Raw genomic sequence first — 17,539 nt, 5'->3', positions numbered from 1 at the left:
TCTGTTTTGCCAATGTTAAAAGAAATTCTGATGACCTTTTCTTTCAGAAATGCTAGCACCCCTGTGCTTTGGAGCAAGGATTTGAAATTTGGCATGGGGGTGGCCTTTGTGTCAGGAATGTGCCTTTTTCTGTTGCTGTGAAATTGCACCCAAATTTGGCCAAGTTATAAGCCTTTGAAAAATTGCAGGTTGCACATGCTTAAGAGACTGCTTAGGTTTTAGCGGCTAAAATCTCTGAAGAGTCCATTCTTTCACTCAGAATGTGCGAGCCTCTCGGAGTTCTTCGTGTTGATTAGACTGCACATGCGCCATCCCCACAGAGTGACTGAACATGTCACCTCCAGCCCAAGACATCAGGGGTGAAGCTGGACTTTTCCTGTAATGGCTGCTCTAGGTTGGGCTGGGGCTAGACAGTAGAAATCCGATGAAGGAGCCTATCTTGCCATGCTTTCAGTGAACCCCCTTGCTGATATGTCCGTCCATGCTTCAACCACCATTCCAGGGGAGATGTGTCCATGCTGATGACTGGTTCTGCTCAATAACAATCCAAAGCAGTGTGGCCTGACGCATGTTCATTTTCATTATCTGAGTCAGATGCCACCAACAAAAGGTTGATTTTCTTTTTTGGTGGTTCGGGTTCTGTTGTTTCCTCATTGTAGTGTTGCTCTTTTAAGACTTCTGAAAACATGCTCCACACCTTGTCCCACTCAGGTTTTGGAAGGCACTTCAGATTCTTAAACCTGGGTTGAGTGCTGTTGCTATCTTTAGAAATCTCACATTGGTACCTTCTTTGTGTTTTGTCAAATCTGCAGTGAAAGTGGTCTTAAAATGAACAATATGTGCGGGGTCATCATCCAAGACTGCTATAACAGGAAATATATGGCAGCATGTGGGTAAAACAGAGCAGGGGACATACAATTCTCCCCCAAGGAGTTCAGTCATAAATTTAATTAACACATTATTTTTTTAATGAGCATCATCAGCATAGAAGCATGTCCTCTGGAAGAGTGGCTGAAGCACGAAGGGGCCTATGGATGTTTAGCATATCTGGCAAGTAAATACCTTGCAATGCTGGCTAAAAAGTGCCATGCAAATGCCTGTTCTCACTTTCTGGTGACATTGTGAATAAGAAGCAGGCACCGTTATCTCCTGTAAATGTAAACAAACTTGTTTGTCTTAGTGATTGCCTGAACAAGAAGTAGGACTGAGTGGACATATAGGTTCTGAAGTTTTACATTGTTTTGTTTTTGAGGACAGTTATGCAACAACAAAAAATCTACATTTGTAAGTTGTGCTTTCACGACAGAGATTGCACTACAGTACTTGTATGAGGTCAATTGAAAAATACAATTTCTTTTACCATTTTTACAGTGCAAATATTTGTAATAAAAAAATAATATACACTTTGATTTTAATTACAACTCAGACTACAATATGTTTGAAAATGTAGAAAAACATCCAAAATATTTAATACATTTCTATTGGTATTCTACTTTTTAACAGTGCGATTAAACCTGTGATTAATTTTTTTAATCATGATTAATTTTTTTGAGTTAATCGTGTGAGTTAACTGTGGTTAATCGACAGCTCTATTATGAAGCACTCAGACACTATAGTGATGATCACCATAGAAAATAACATGAAGAAATTAATACTTCAGAATAGGGTTTGAAGAGAGTGCCAAAAATAAGGCATGTAGTCACACATTGAACAATGAAGAGAAAACAAAATATCGAATAGCTGCTCATTAAGTGAGCACTGTCCTTACTTTGCACAGAATGTGGAAAAAATAGTGTGTGAACATGCAATTCAAGACTGTATTGTAATGCACACACAAAGGGACAAAATTAAAGTTCTTCTTCGAGAGATGTCCATGTGAGTACCCCACTCCAGATGATGGTGTATCCCTGTGCCTTTGCTCAGAGAGTTTTGCAGAAGTAGGGGTCGTGGTACCTGCCTTGTGCACCGTTGGCGCTTCATTGAGTGCATGCGCAACACGGACTCTGCGGTTCCTTCTCAACCATCCCCGGCCTGAGATGGAGCTCAGCAGTCCTGTTGAAAACCTTCGTGTCTACTAGATAAGTTTAGATAAATTAGTGAGTTTGGATAGTTTAGATACGTTAAGTTTCAGTTATTAGAGTTACGTCCCCTACCAGGAAAAAAAAATATTTCCCCATCCCTTAGTACAGTTAGTATTAGGTTAGAAAAATGCCTGGTTCACCAGGATTTAAAAGATGCACAACTTGCAGAGAGGCGATGCCTGTGTCAGATGGACACATTGTAACAAACAGAAAGCCAGGGCATGCAGGGATAGAGATTTGAGACTGAAACTCATCTTAATGGAGAACTTAAGTCATTAAGACCGGCCTCCAACCCAGGGATGTATCTCTTCCTGGCATAGGTCACCAGTTTATTCACTGCCGACGTTCCCAAAGACCAAAAAATCTGGAAAAAAAACCCAGCCATCCTCTTTGCCTCATAGAGAGCAGACCCATATTGCTCTCATCGGTGCTGGCTGTACCATGGCTCAGCACCTATCACACTCTGGGGACCTCCAGCACTGTCCACTCGGCGGTTGCTGCTGGAATCCAGCGCTCCAGTGCAGAAACGAAGGGCTCTAAGCTGCTCGTCTCCACCACAACTCCGTCAACAGCGTTAAAGGAGATGACACCAACAACCACCCCTATTTCCAGGCCGCAGCCTAATGCTGCTAGCGCAATGGCGCCGACACAGACTGCACTGCACTGGCTTAGCACACCGCACTCCAGACGCAATTGGCACCTCAGTCTTTGGCACCAAGGCTCTTGGTGCCATGCTACTTTCTTCACCAGAAGGATCTGTTGGTCTCCTCCACCCCAGAGTCCCCTCTCTTAGGCACTGATGGCTCACCGGGGTAAGTGGTACCACAGCAACAGTTATCTCCGATAGCATCACGGTTATCGAGTGATGACGATGAGGACGTTGAAGGGATATTCTCCCCTCACCATTCCTCCCCAATCAGGACACCTATGGCTACTGGATCACTACGATCACGGTCCACATATGCGCACGACATGCCACCATGGTGCACCCATGGATGGGACTACCCATGCCCTTCCCTGGTCACTGGCCATACTTGAATCCCTTGGGGTCTTCAAGAAGGCACTACAGCTGGGTAGATACCCAGCCCACATAGGGAAGATACCAGATTCCCCACCTCTACCCTCCGAGACAGTAGTGACCAAGACAAGAGATGAACCTATGGCAGAGTAGGAAGAGGACACGGCTCCTGACATCTCTCCAGCCAACAACAATTCATCCACCTCACTGGACAAGGCTATTATGCCTGCACCCCCAATCACCGCAGATGACTTTACCCACTTCTGAGATTTATTCAGAAGAGTCGCCAATGAGCTCAAAATTGCTCTGGAGGAAGTGCTGGAAACTGAGCATCAGCTAACGGATATCTTGCAGACATCTTCCCCCTCAAAGATAGCATTGCCAATCAACGGGGCTATCATGGAGCCCACCAAGACGATACGGCAAACTCCAGCCACCATATCTCCAATGTGCAAAAGGGCGGACAGAAAATATTATGTTCCTTCGAAGGGATCAGAATTTTAATTCACACACCTGGCCCCCAACTTGCTGGTAGTGGAAGCGGCCAACCAGAGGAGCAAACAACAGCACTTTTGGTCTATGCCCTTGATAAAGAAAGTAAGAGGTTGGACCTATTCGGCTGCAAAGTACATTCTTCCTCCAAGCTTCAATTCAAAATGGCAAATTACGTGGCACTACTTGCCAAATATGACGACAGAAACTATGGAAAGTTTATGAACTTTATTAATGAGATTACAGAGGAAGAGAGACAACAATTTAAATTACTGGTCTCCAAAGGACAAAGGATTGCACACATGGCTCTACAGGCCTCACTAGACGTTGCTGACATGGTCGCCAGGTCCACCACTGTAGCTGTGGTCATGTGACGAGCCTTGTGGTTTAACTCCTCAGCATTCCCATGGGAAATACAGAATACAGTCAAAGATCTCCCCTTCTTTTCTCCCAAAGAAAAATTGTTTGCAGCCGAAACCAATGAGGTACTGCACACTATGAGGGACTCGCAGGCAACTCTCCAGTCCCTTGGCATTCATACACCTGCCACAAAAAGGAGACAATATGGTATCAACCATATCAGAGGAATACTCAGCATACACACAGCAACACCAGAGACCGTATGAACAACTACATAAACAATGACAAATACAGAGACCACAATGATGCTTACCTCCAGAACCAGCGGCGTCTCAACCTCCTTCCTCTAAGCAACACGTTTGAAGGCTTGGTCGAGGGTCTGGAAAACCACTCCCACATTCCAGCATTTATACAATCCATCCATCTATTTGGATACCGTTTGCTCCCATTCCACCTGGAATGGGCTGCCATTACCATGGACAAATGGGCCGTGAAAGACATACATACAGGCTACACGATTCCTTTCCTGCCTGTACCCCACCCCCCCAGCCACCACCACTCTCTGTCCCTCATCAGGGACCACTCTCATGAACATTTGCTATGCCAAGAGTTAGATCATCATCTCCAATTAGGGGCAGTGGAAACTGTTCCCATGCAACATAGGGGGAAGGGGCTTTATTCCCACTACTTTTTAACACAAAAGAAAAATGGGGCATGGTGACCTATCCTTGACCTCAGGCAACTGAACAAGTTCATGAGAAAGCAACTGTTCAAGATGGTCACCTTAACAACAATAATACCAGCGCTGGAGCAGGGATACTGGTTTTCAGCCCTAGACCTGCAGGATGTTTATTTTCGTGTTATGATACACCCCACCCACAGGTGATTTCTGAGATTTACTTTGGACACAGAACACTATCAATACAAGCTTTTACCTTTCGGCGTCTCAACAGCACCTCATGTTTTCTCAAAGAGCCTCTTGGTAGTAGCGGCGCACCTGAGAAAACAAGAAATAATAATATTCCCTTACCTGGACAACTCTCTCTTGAAGTCACATACCCGATCAGACGCCATTCGCTCTACCCAAACCCCAATAGATTGCTTCCAGAGTCTCAGTTTACAAATTAACAAAAATAACCCAACAATAGAACTAGCTCAACGGTTAGAATTCATCAGTGCTTATCTCGACTCGGTGGCAGTGAAAGTGTCACTTCTACGAGACAGATTCGACACGATAAAGACATTCATATCCACAGTGCGGAACAGCCCACTGGTCACAGCCCACATATGCCTACAACTTTTCGGTCAAATGGCAATGTGCACGTTTGTGGTCAAACATGCTCGCCTGCACATGCGTTGCCTGCAAGGATGGCTAGCAATTGTCTACAGACCAAACAAGCACAGGTTAAACATACGATTTAACAATGTCCCCCAAAGTTAAGGACTCACTGACCTGATGGACCTAACGACACAACCAGTGCTTGGGAATCCCATTTACACAAGATTCTCCATCACAGATGATCACAGTGGATACCTCCCTCATAGGGTGGGGAGCACACATGCAACATCGCACAATTCAGGGATTATGGTCCACAGCTGAGACAAGGCTACACATAAACCTGCTAGAATGTCATGCCGTCTGCAATGCCTGTGTCCACTTCCTACCATTCATAAAGAACCAGAACATAAGAGTAATGACCAACAACATTACTTGCATGTTCTGTATAAACAAGCCAAGAGGAAGCCCGATCATACTCACTATGTACCGAGGCTATGAGACTCTGGAATTCGTGAATCCAAAACAATATCCACATCTCAGTTTCCTACCTACCTGGATGCCAGAACACCATGGCAGATGAACTCAACAGACATTTTCCCCAGACCACGAATGGGAGTTAAATGACATGATACTGGAATGTGTATTCTGAAAATGGGGCCACCTGCAAATAGATCTATTTGTGAATGCCTGCAACACCAAGTGTCTGAGATTCTGCTCCAGAGCAGGTCTGGGAAGGCGATCAATGGGGGACGCATTTCTGACCACGTGGAACACAGACCTCTTCTATGCATTCCCGTCAATACCTTTACTTCTACCCAGAGTAATACGGTAGAAGGACAGACAAAGCCAGAGTCATCCTAATAGCCCACACATGGCCAAGACAACGTATTTGAAGCTATGATGCACACCATAGGCGTTAGACGAGCACTAGCTTTCTACTCGGACAGAACCAAGTCATTTAGAGTTTCACCAGAACTATTCATATCCATGGCAGAATGGTCTAGGGGTACCGCCATATCCACTCAGAGGCTCTCTGTTATCAATTAAAAGGCACTCCACCTCCAGTGGGGACCAGGATGCACTCTACTAGATCCATATTTGCATCAGTAGCATTTCTAAACAATGTTTCCCTTATAGACATATGCAAAGAACACACCTTGGCCAAACATTATGCAGTCACACAAGGCAGATATTTGGCTGGGCCGAGCTGTATTATCATCACTTATCCTATCGACTCTGAAGCCCCTGTCGTGCTAGGAGGGCGCTGCTACACAGTCACCCGGAGTGGAGCACCCTCAGCGACATCTCTCAAACAAGAAGAAAAGGTTATTCACCTTGCACAGTAACTGAGGTTCTGTGAGATGTGTCCCCCTGTGGGTGCTTCACTACCCACCCTCCTCCCCTCTACTTCGAGTTTAAAACAGACTCTGCGGTAGAGAAGGAACTGAGGAGTCTGGGTCGTGCGTGTGCTAGATGAAGCACCAACGGCGCGTGAGGCAGGCACTGCACTACCCATACGGGCAGCGCTGCACATCTCTCCGAGCAAAGGGGCATCACCTGGAGCGGAGCTCCCACGGGGACACACATCTCGGAGAACCTCAGTTACTGCACCAGGGGAGGAACCTTCTCTTGCACAGGCAGCCCGAGTTCTGACATTTCCTAAATTTTGAGTGCTTAGTTTTGCAACACTAATGATATTTCTTTAATGTAAGGTAGGGGGGGTGTGTGTGTGTAAAATAATGTAAAGGGACAGAGACAGATTTTCAGCAGAAGCTGGACTCAGAAGGTGAGGGAGCCATTCTTTGCCCCTACCCCGGCGTGGATTAGAACAGCCATTTTGCACCCTCTGATTATGGTTCCTGAAGGAATATATGTCCGTTTGTGATAGATGGAATGCATTTCTCTCCAGTCAGTCTCCCTGCCAACCCCTTCCGCATCACCTAACACGTCCCTACACTAGCTCTATGCCTCTGAGGACTCCCCCACACTGTGGGCTTCCTCTGCAGGAAGCTTATGGGAAGGTTTCACCTGAGCAGCACCAAGGGAACATATTGGGGTGGAGAATCTGTCCCATAATGTGTGTGCTGGCTGACAAAAAAAAAAAAAAAATTTAAAGACATGCCTGTATTCTGAAGGACTCAGTGAATGGTAAATTACACAGTATGCAAATAGTAGATGATTTTCTCACAGAGCTCTTTCTACGTGGTCTGAATTTCTGAACAATGAATGTCCTTTATAGAGTACAAACTGCAAATCTCTGCAAACAATCATCTGTTCTTACACTTTTATGACTATGACTCAATACTTAATAAACTTTCATGTGGGGAAAAATACATTAACCAGACATGAACTATCTTGCTAGGGATTTTACTTCTCTGGTATTCTTAAACACATGAAAATCCAGACAATTATTCAATGCAGTTTTCTTTTTACCAGAATCCTGTATTTCTATGCTTCCTTTCCAGTTGTACATTAAAATTGAACTTTTCACTATTGTTTTTCTGCAGTATTAATCGTCATAACATGCCTCATTGCTTAGTAATCACATTAGAAATACCATGTATTCATGATTTATTGATGTGTGCTGTTTTTGTTTTCTGTTGTCATAAAAGTTAACTTCTGTATACCAGAAGCTAGTCTTTAAATTCTTGTACGATAGGGCCATTGAAAGGTATGCATCATATTAACCCTTACAATGCTGGCATTTCCCAGAGTGGCGATGAAATGAATGTTTAGCTCATATTAGAGTTAGGTCTGAAGCACAAAAACAGGATGCAGTTTTCAAACCACCTTTTCCGCCCAAATTTCAGTGGTCTTTGGTTACATGGTTTTTCTTCAGGACCTATCTCTACTTAGTACTGTATATGTTTTAATAATATCTGCTCAGCATTCATTTGATTATAGCTCTGTTAGTTTAGTCTGGTAATCTCTGATTCATCCATTGATCTAATCAGCATTTTTATGGTACCTATCACTGTAGAATTTAATCACTTCAAATGAATCACAGAGATACAGTGAAATCAGTCTTGAAGAGATTAGAAAATGCCAGAATTGTAAGGGTTGACATGATGCAAAACTCTCAGTGGTCAGATTGTTAAAGGATTAAAAGATGAGCTTCTGGAATAGAGAAATTAGGGGGTTTTTTGTTATAAAAGTTAACATAAATCAATAAATCATGAGGACATGAACATCTATTATATAATAGCCATGTGGCCAGTAAGCATCAAGACACGCGAGTAGGTAAAGTTAGAAAAAAACTTTTGACTGAATGAGAACTCATAAGGAGTAAATGATTGAATAGTCTGCTGCTATAGAACAATTATTAAACATCATAGAGTGTATTGTAGCATATTGATTTTGTAAATAACTACAGTTTTCTTTTGTTTTACTGGAAAAACAACATAACCATAAAAGTAAAGGAGTACTTGTGGCACCTTAGAGACTAACCAATTTATTTGAGCATAAGCTTTCGTGAGCTCACTTCATCGGAAGCTTATGCTCAAATAAATTGGTTAGTCTCTAAGGTGCCACAAGTACTCCTTTTCTTTTTGCGAATACAGACTAACACGGCTGTTACTCTATAACCATAAATGTATTATTTAATAGCAGCGTTGGATGGAGCATAAGAACTGTCATGCTGGATCAGATCTATTGGCCACCTACTTTGATATCCTGCCAGACAGGATCCCTGTGTAGGGTGAGGGAATAAGATGGTACATGGGGATCCCAGATAGGATCCCTTGAGCCCCATATACCATCCTGTTCCCTCACCCTACTCAGACACCCCCACGGGAACTAAATGAAGCTAGATCTCTGCAGACTGCAAATGGCAGAAGTGAGGGATGGGATGGATTTCTATGAAAATCTAGGTGGGAAATATAACAACTTGGAACTGTTATCTCTTCCTCGTTGAACTGCTACACAAGTCATTCCTGGGAGGCAGATGGACCGTGAAACACCTGAATGCTTAGTGAAGTAGCATGGCATTGAAGGACGAGTGCCAGAGAAACAGCAGAGGTACCAGTCAGATAGTGGGAGGGGAATCAGGGAAGCTGCAGGGCTGCTCCAGTCTCTGCATTGAAGACTTGCTTCAGTTTTGCTACAGACCTCTAGTGTTGGAAGCGATCATGCCTTGCCTAAACTGCAGTTCCCTAGATCTCTCTATCTCTGATCTTAATCAATGGTCATCACTTTGGTATCTGGGCAGCTCCCACCAGAGAGGATGGTTTAAGGAAAGCTCAAGATGAAGCTTGCAGAGTTTTCTTTCCACAGCCTCTCCTGCCTTTTCCGTGAGTGAGGACAGTCTGGCCCATTGGTAGTCATCAATGCCTGTTGGTTGTGTTCACCCCTCCCAAATGGGAGTCTGAGGAGGTGTCAGATATTATTGCCAGTAACTCATAACACATTCACAGGACTCCTAAAGTCAGTCATGGTGATCTAGTTTCTCAATATAAAAATTATTCTCTTGCAGCTCTGGAGGCATTCATACACGGCTTCATACCACATCTATGATTTAAATACAAGGTCAGTAGCTATTACAGAAAATTCATATAGTATGAAGCCACTTTGCAATGAAATGACATTCCACTGATTTGTCTTTCTTATACTCTTTTTGTTATGTTTTCCCCTAGTTCCTTAGTAACTGAGAATCTACTGCCTAATAATACCCAGTACATATCCTGGTCACCTGTTGGTCACAAACTGGTTAGTAAATATAAGTGTAATGAAATTTCTGCTGTGCATTTCCAATACCACTGTCACGCTATCTGAAGTGGCTCATGACAATGAGAGCCTATCTCAGGGCAGACTGTCAAAAGCAGGGCAGATACTCCAAACTTGTGGTATGATCTATAATTAGATTTCACCAAGCCAGCAACAAATGTGAACTCCTGAAGTATTACAGGAGTCTGATAATGGAGTCACAGACAGTCCCCGTAGACACGCCAGTCTGTTTTGTCACCCAGGCAAGCTGGACAATGTGATAGATTGTCACACCAAAAATGAAAACACATTCAGGTTACACCCAGTCCTCATACCCCAGTCACTCACCCATGTCAATTTGCATCCTAGATCTCGCACCAAAGACAACACTGGTAGCCAATTCTATTGTACACTAACTAACTAGGAAAAAGAAATGAGAGTGATAGAGAGGATAAGCCAGTTATATATACAGATGAGTTGCAGTCGGGGTGAAAGTAACTTAAAGGACTTACTGGTACCCTGGAGCCCTTAGAAGGGGGCGGGGCCTCAACCGGAAGAGGCGGGGCCTCTACCAGAAGAGGTGGTACCTTTACATCCCCGAGCCCTTTAAACCTTGATTTAAAGGGCCCCGGGCTGGGACTGTGGTAGCAGCAGCCGGGAGCCCTGGGCCTTTTAAATCACCCCGGAGCTACCAGCTGCAGAGGCAGCTGGGAGCCCCGGGGCTCGGGGGTGATTTAAAGGGCCTGGGGCTCCAATTGCTGCTACCGCAGCGGAGCCCCAGGCCCTTTAAATAACCATCGGAGCCCCGGGAGCTTCCGGCTGCCACTGCTAACCCGGGGCCCTGGGCTCTGGCGGAGCTTTAAAGGGCCCAGGGCTCCGCTGTGGTAGCGGCAGCTGGGAGCCCCTGGCCCTTTAAATTACTGCCGGAGTCCCGCTGCCGCTACCCCAGGGCTCCAGCAGCAGGGCTCGGGTGGCGACTTAAAGGGCTCCAGAGGGTAGCGGGAGCCCAGGGCCCTTTAAATTGCCACCCGAGCCCCGCTGCTGGAGCCCTGGGGTAGCAGTGGCAGCCGGGGGCTCCAGTGGCAATTTAAAGGGCCAGGGGCTCCCAGGCACTGCTACCGCAGCGGAGCCCCGGGCCCTTTAGATTGCCACCACGACCCCTGGGGCTCCAGGAGCAGGGCTCGGGCGGCAATTTAAAGGGTCTGGGGCTCCGGTTGCCGCCACTGCCCCAGGTCCATTAAATCTTCCCCAGAGCCTGCGGAGCCCTGGGGTAGCGGTGGCGGGGCTTTGGTGGCTGTTTAAAGGGCCAGGGTTGGTAGCTGCGGCAGGAGCCCTGGGCCCTTTAAATCGCCGCATGAGCCCCGCCACTGCTTCCCCAGGGCTCTGGCGGCAATTTAAAGGGCCTGGGGTGCTGCTGGGAGCCCCAGGCCCTTTAAATTGCCACCTGGGGAAGCCGATCCGCCCCAGTACGGCACACAGGCTCTTGCCAGTACACCGAACTGGGGCGTACCGGCTTACTTTCACCTCTGTTTGCAGTCTATAATTTGAAATGGTAGGAGAGATATAGTAATCTACCGGTTTCCCCAAAGTCTCTCAGGGCTATCTATAGTAACTATGGGGATCTCTGTCTTCTCGTTCAGTTATTCTGCCCTGTTGGAATCCAAACCGTTCAGAGGTGAAGAATTTTCCCCTGTGTCCATACTTCTAGCTTCTTCTCACAGAAAGCTAGCTGACAGGGTCACTACCTGTGTGGGTTTTTTCTTTGATGATGGAGAGTGAGGAATTCATTTAGTCTTTGATCTCCAATCATCACACACAAAGACCACTTGCTTTGAAGTTAGTATTTTTCTGTTAAAGTTCTTCATTTGCATTCCACAAGGCTTCTTTCTCATTTGAGGGGTTATTTAGTTACAGGGGTATACGCAATGTAAATGTTTGCTATTACATTATAAGAAGATACAGATAAGAGAAAACAAAGCATGCAGCATCCCATTCATTTTTGTGAAGTTTAAACACTAACTACGTTCTAATACATTTAACAATCACTTTGATCTACATAAATACACAAGTGAATTGGCCTGGCTTCCAGTTCCGCTTTTGTAAGCTTTCAGGGAGGCCTGGGGCTTTGGCATGAGTTGGCATCTAGTCTTCTAGCATCACAACCACAGTATGGATATCATCATAGAGGGGTGATGCCCACATTTTAGCACGGATTTGTGATGATGGTGTTTTTCCACTGCTGGAGAAAAAGGTCAAATAGTTCCTTTAAAATTCTTGTTGCTGTTGAAAGCATTGCAATGCCCTCGTGATTTTTCTGAGCAATATTTCTGTAAATAGTGAAGGCTTTGGGCCCATCTATACAGTCACATAGAAGACCTTGCTACAAAACAGCAGAAAATAATATCCCACTCCAGCAATATTGCTTGCCAATGAACTGTGTGCTTTCTCAGGGTCAAATTCTCATCCTCTGAGTAAAGCCTGAGTAAATGATCTTTAATTGGAGGTGGGGGCTATACAAGTGTTAGGGGGACAGAATCCTCCCTGACCCCAAATCAAAACACAGAATGTAAAGCCATTGTCCAAAGACTGCAGCTACTGTCCATGGCCTCTAAGCTGTCATAGCAGCTGTGGTCTATAATGAATTCCTTCCATGGAGTGTTGGTCTGTGGATTCCCTACCCTGTACTGGAGATACTTGCTCCCATGACAAGCTAACCAGCTAAGTAGCCTTTGTGCATTCTTGTTCGCTGTGTCATGGGCCTTCCCATGGGAAGGGAATAGGAAGGAACTCTGTGACTTGTTCTAGCATTGCATTCGAACAGTAACTATTGTAATAACTAAGTTTTTGAGGTTTCATTTACAGGCATATGTTTGGAATAATAACATTTACATAAAAGAATCACCAGGTGTGTCGAGTGTGCAGATCACCACAAATGGAGAAGAAAATAAAATTTTTAATGGAATAGCTGACTGGGTATATGAAGGTAATTACCTACATATTTTACCTTACAAGAAAATGTAGAAACTTATTTGTTAGTTTAAAATATGTAACAATAAATACATGGAGGAAAGAGAGCATCTTAAATGGTATCACCACCTAGCTTATACTGTATAGAACTTGTCAGCCACAGAAATCAAAATGCTTTAAAAAGGAAAGTGGGTATCATGATATCCGTTTTGCAAATGGGGAAACAGAGGCACAAAGATGTGAAATGACTTGATTAATGTCACATGGCAGGTCAGTGGTATATCTAGACATAGAACCCTGGTCTTGTGCTTTTGAGGCCAGTGCATTATCCTTTGGACCAGGCTAACATGGAGGCAGTGTTGCCTAGTGGATAGAGCACTGAACTGGGAATAGGGCCTTATGAGTTCTATTCCCAGATCTGCCATTGGACTACTGGGTGACCTTAGTCAAGTCACTTCCCTACTCTGTGCTTCAGTTTCTCCATCTGCAAAATGGAAGCAAAGCACTTTGACAACTATGAATGAAAAGTTCTATAAAAAAAGCTTGGTATTCTTGTAAATGAAAAACCTACTTGTTAAAATATAGTAATTTAATTAATGCAGTGTTTTCCAAAAATATTTTGCTTGCTCTGCCTCTACCCCAGGGGTGGTATAGGGATAGAGCTAGACCTGTGAATTGTTCCCATAGTCTCGGCTTTCATTTAAAAAAAAATCAATCTCTATCCATTATCCTTATGAAGAGAATCTTCAAAACATGAATGTAATCAATGCAGAGACAACTGCCTGAATTTGTAGAAAGCCTGAAATAATAGCTGTGAAGTGTGAACTTCCCCTTCACTTCAGTGAGTAGTGACTTGTATGCATGCCAAGAATACTTAAAATGTCAACGTTGTTAACTGTTTTGCTGTAAATCAAAGAGTCTTGGAAAGGAGAGGAATTCTGTTATGAAGATTTACTCCAGTGTTTTGCAAGATATAGGTGGAGTAGGTTTGAAGGATAAACTGGGAGATCATGGAAGATTTATAAATTAAGGTGTGTAGGCCTTTCACACCACATGAGGTTACAAGGGGGCACAACTGGTTTCATTTTCCTTAAGTGGAGCTTGGCTTTCAAAAGTTTGGGAAATACTGTATTAATAGTTTAGCATTTAGTGAGGCCACATGTGCTTGGTTTTAGTTATGGCCATTCCATTCACTGGCTGTCTGGATATACTGGGCCAAATTCTACCCTGTGCAATTCCATTAAAGTCAAACCAGTGAGGTCCATGATCGTAAATCTCTGCAGAATTCATATTTGTTTTCTGTGTGCATAGGTTAAAACAGGAATGTATGCCAAATTTTAAAAATGTCTGGCTTTACCTTCCACTCTTAGATTTGGCAATAGATCTGCTTTACTTCCAGATAAGTTGGTTATAAGATTCAAAGCTAATTTGGGAATTTTATACATCATAAAGTGATAAAGGTTTTATGTTATTTTAAAATTCATTTATTTTGTAAGGGGCGTGTGTGATAGATGTCAGGTCTAGCACCCAGTACAGATTTTTTTTATTATTGCAGCCAGATTCAGGAAGTATAACTATAAAAGGCTGTGTGTTGTAAGCATTCACTTACTATGTCATTCTAGAACCCAGGCAAAAGGCAAATAGTCTGTACTTCAGTAGCTGAACTTCAGCATAAATCTGTGCAAAGTAAATTAGAACAATAATTCAGATGCAGAAGCCAATTTAGCAGCTATTACTTCAAAAGAACGCCTTTGCATCTCTTTCAGAGGAAATGTTTGGCACCCATTCTGCTCTGTGGTGGTCTCCAAATGCCAGTTTTTTAGCATATGCAGAGTTTAATGATACAGAAGTTCCTGTTATGGAGTATTCCTTTTATGCAGAAGACACGCTGCAGTATCCAAAGACCATTAGACTCCCATATCCCAAGGTCTGTGTTATTTATTAAACATGGTTGTTCAGCAGTTTGGGACTATTCTCTTAATCATTTAATCACTTCCTGCTAATGAAAATATTGTCTGTCTCTCCTCAACAGCTTGCTGTGATTACTCTTACTGAAGTCAACAGCATCTGGCAATGTTAATGTATTTTTATTATCTTCAGGGGGAAAAAGTCTGATTTAAGGTTTTGTTATTTCTCCAGAACCACTGAAGGGATGACAGGCAGTCTTGCAGATAGTGAGGCATGCTGTTATCTGGCACTATGCATAAGGGTGTTGCATGGGCTTTAATTTCACAGAATTTTCTCCTGCAGGCCACAGAACCTTTCCAGCGCTACAGTCCCAGTCCCTAGGGTGATGTGTGCCTTCCATAGAGGAAGGAGGGGTAATATTGGCCAGCGTGTTTCATAGTCACAGATTCACTGTCCACACCTATGCCCTTCTATCCTTGATACCATGGGTGAAGCTCTCAGAGCGCAGTGCTTCCTTCCACCAGTTCCACTGCCAGATGGCCACCGTATGCCCACAACGTAAGGAGAATTTGTCCCTTAGGTAGCAGAGTGAATGGAGGAAACTGAATGAAGGATAGCAAGGTGTAATGAATCAGAGAAGCACATACACAGAAGAAAAGCTGGTCGAACTTCATTTGGTGATGTTGACAGTGGTCCAGCTGGTGACAGCAGGATAGTTGACTAATAGCATCAGGGATCCCAACTTGAATATGGCCGTTAATAAGCTAAACTCAGCAGCTGTGGAATAAGGTTTGCATTTACATAGCACTTTCTGTCCACAAATCTCAAAGCAAATGTTTCTGACTGGGAGGCTGGGAGAGGAAGATGGGTGTGTGAGAATCAGGAACATTTCAGTGGTACCATAAAAAGCACCATCTCCAGGGAAATCACCGTGTCATGTTTAGGGATGTTTCAGTCAATGGCTCCCAGGAGATTGACTGATTGTTTTAATTTCTCATTTGTTGTGGGCTTTGTGACCAAATAAGGAGATACTGGTGATGTTTTTGCTGGATAAAGGTCTCACCAAGGGACACCAGGTAGTGGATTTGTTTGTTTCTTCACTGAACTCCTCAGAAGTATGTGTCCCTCTTAGCATGGAAAATTGCTGGTCTTAAGAAGGATCAGCTGTGAGTTTTTAACTCCAATTACTGGCATTTCTGGGTGATTGTCATTTGTAGAGGAATCAACGACCTGAAAGGGATGGTACTGACTTCTCTTAAAGGAGAGGGCATCTGCTCAGGAAATATATTACTGTTAGATGTCAGACTTCCTGAATCCGTGGCAAAGGGTGGTAGTGGGATTGAATATAATCCATTGCTGGAGAGCAGAAGTTATGGTATATTAGCAAATATAGTAAATGAAGACAAAATATATCAAACACAATTATGGATGTTTATTTTTGTAAATGACGAGGTATGTTTTTATTAGAACTATGTGGCTAATTTCTTAATGAAAAAGATAAGTGTATGTGCCCATCTGAACCGAATTGTGTTTCTTCACACAGTCTAACATACATGGTACTGCTGTCTCACTGCTGTTGCACTTTACAGCTTCTTTGCTGTCTTCCCTAATTTCAAGGGTTGTTTTCACTTAGAAAGTATTTATTGTCTTCAAAAGTACTGCGAAACGTTTTATTCTTTTTTAGGCAGGAGCTGCAAATCCTACTGTAAAATTATTTGTTGTGAATACTGAATCTCCTCCCCCTGTGAATTCCCGTGAAATTGTTGCACCAGCTAGCATAATATCAGGGTAAGTAGTTTTGATAGTATGTGTGTTTTCTCTGTGAATGCCCTAGATTACTATTATATATCACTGGGTTACATTATCACACTGCTCAGAGAGGAACAGGATTTACTGTGTAAAGCCCATGCAGATATTATTCTTTCAAAAAATTATTTAAAGGTGATGGCATATTCCAGATTTCTTGTGCTCAGAATATGACATGTTGTTAGCTCATCATAGATAGTGGATCCTTCTTATAATGAAGTCATTTCACAGAACAGCTTTACTATCAGCAGAAATTGACTATACGTGGAATTGCAATTTGCACATTACTCTGCACTGAGAAAAAATTTAGAATTGTCACTCTATTACACTGTAAATGAAGATTCACTGTGTCTGGTTTCACTGGGAGAAGATTCCATTGTGTTTTCATTGGCTCATTTTAAAGCAACACTGTGTATATTGTGAGGTAACTAGCAAAGTTTCTCTGATTAAACTTAGAATGTGTAAACCAGCAATTCTGAAAGTAAATGAAAAGTCTTATTTCTCAAAATGCCACTGACATTGTACTACTTGACATAAATTTGAGTATTCTGAAAAGAGCAACCAAAAGGATTTAACACATACATGCACAATTCTGTATCCAAAGTCTCCTGTTTCCACAATACTGTAGACTTACTGAGTGTAGGTGTCTAATGTTTGCAGTAAGGATTTAGAGACAGTGAGATAGCGTGTACTGTATCACACAGAAAGATGTGATAATTTTTAGAGAAAGCAAACAGGCCTGTTAGTCGGGAAATAAAACAGCATCCTCTGCTGTGTTATCAAATAACTACAGCCAGAAAACAGAGAATGTTCCATTCCAATCCTCACCACAGTAAAATCGACATTCTTTGCATTAACTGAATCAGCGATTGAAGCATATATCCAACCTCATGTGTTTGTTTGCATTAATATATTGTTCATATATTC

General features: G+C 43.2%; 1 protein-coding gene across 2 annotated transcripts in view; it reads left to right on the top strand.

Annotated features, from left to right (window-relative positions):
* Positions 1-17,539, top strand: part of DPP4 (dipeptidyl peptidase 4) — a 74,549-nt gene that overhangs the window by 12,220 nt on the left and 44,790 nt on the right. For both annotated transcript variants that reach the window (XM_073305626.1, XM_073305625.1), the window contains exons 6-10: positions 9,702-9,754; positions 9,862-9,934; positions 12,794-12,914; positions 14,665-14,825; positions 16,491-16,594. In XM_073305626.1, coding sequence (XP_073161727.1) covers positions 9,702-9,754; positions 9,862-9,934; positions 12,794-12,914; positions 14,665-14,825; positions 16,491-16,594 — 512 coding nt within the window. The remainder of the gene's footprint in view (positions 1-9,701; positions 9,755-9,861; positions 9,935-12,793; positions 12,915-14,664; positions 14,826-16,490; positions 16,595-17,539) is intronic.

The sequence above is a fragment of the Lepidochelys kempii genome, chromosome 11 (genome assembly GCF_965140265.1).
Source record: "Lepidochelys kempii isolate rLepKem1 chromosome 11, rLepKem1.hap2, whole genome shotgun sequence".
Classification (NCBI taxonomy): domain Eukaryota; kingdom Metazoa; phylum Chordata; order Testudines; family Cheloniidae; genus Lepidochelys; species Lepidochelys kempii.
The sequence above is the reverse complement of the archived record's forward strand: the minus strand, read 5'-3'. Positions and strand labels throughout refer to the sequence as shown.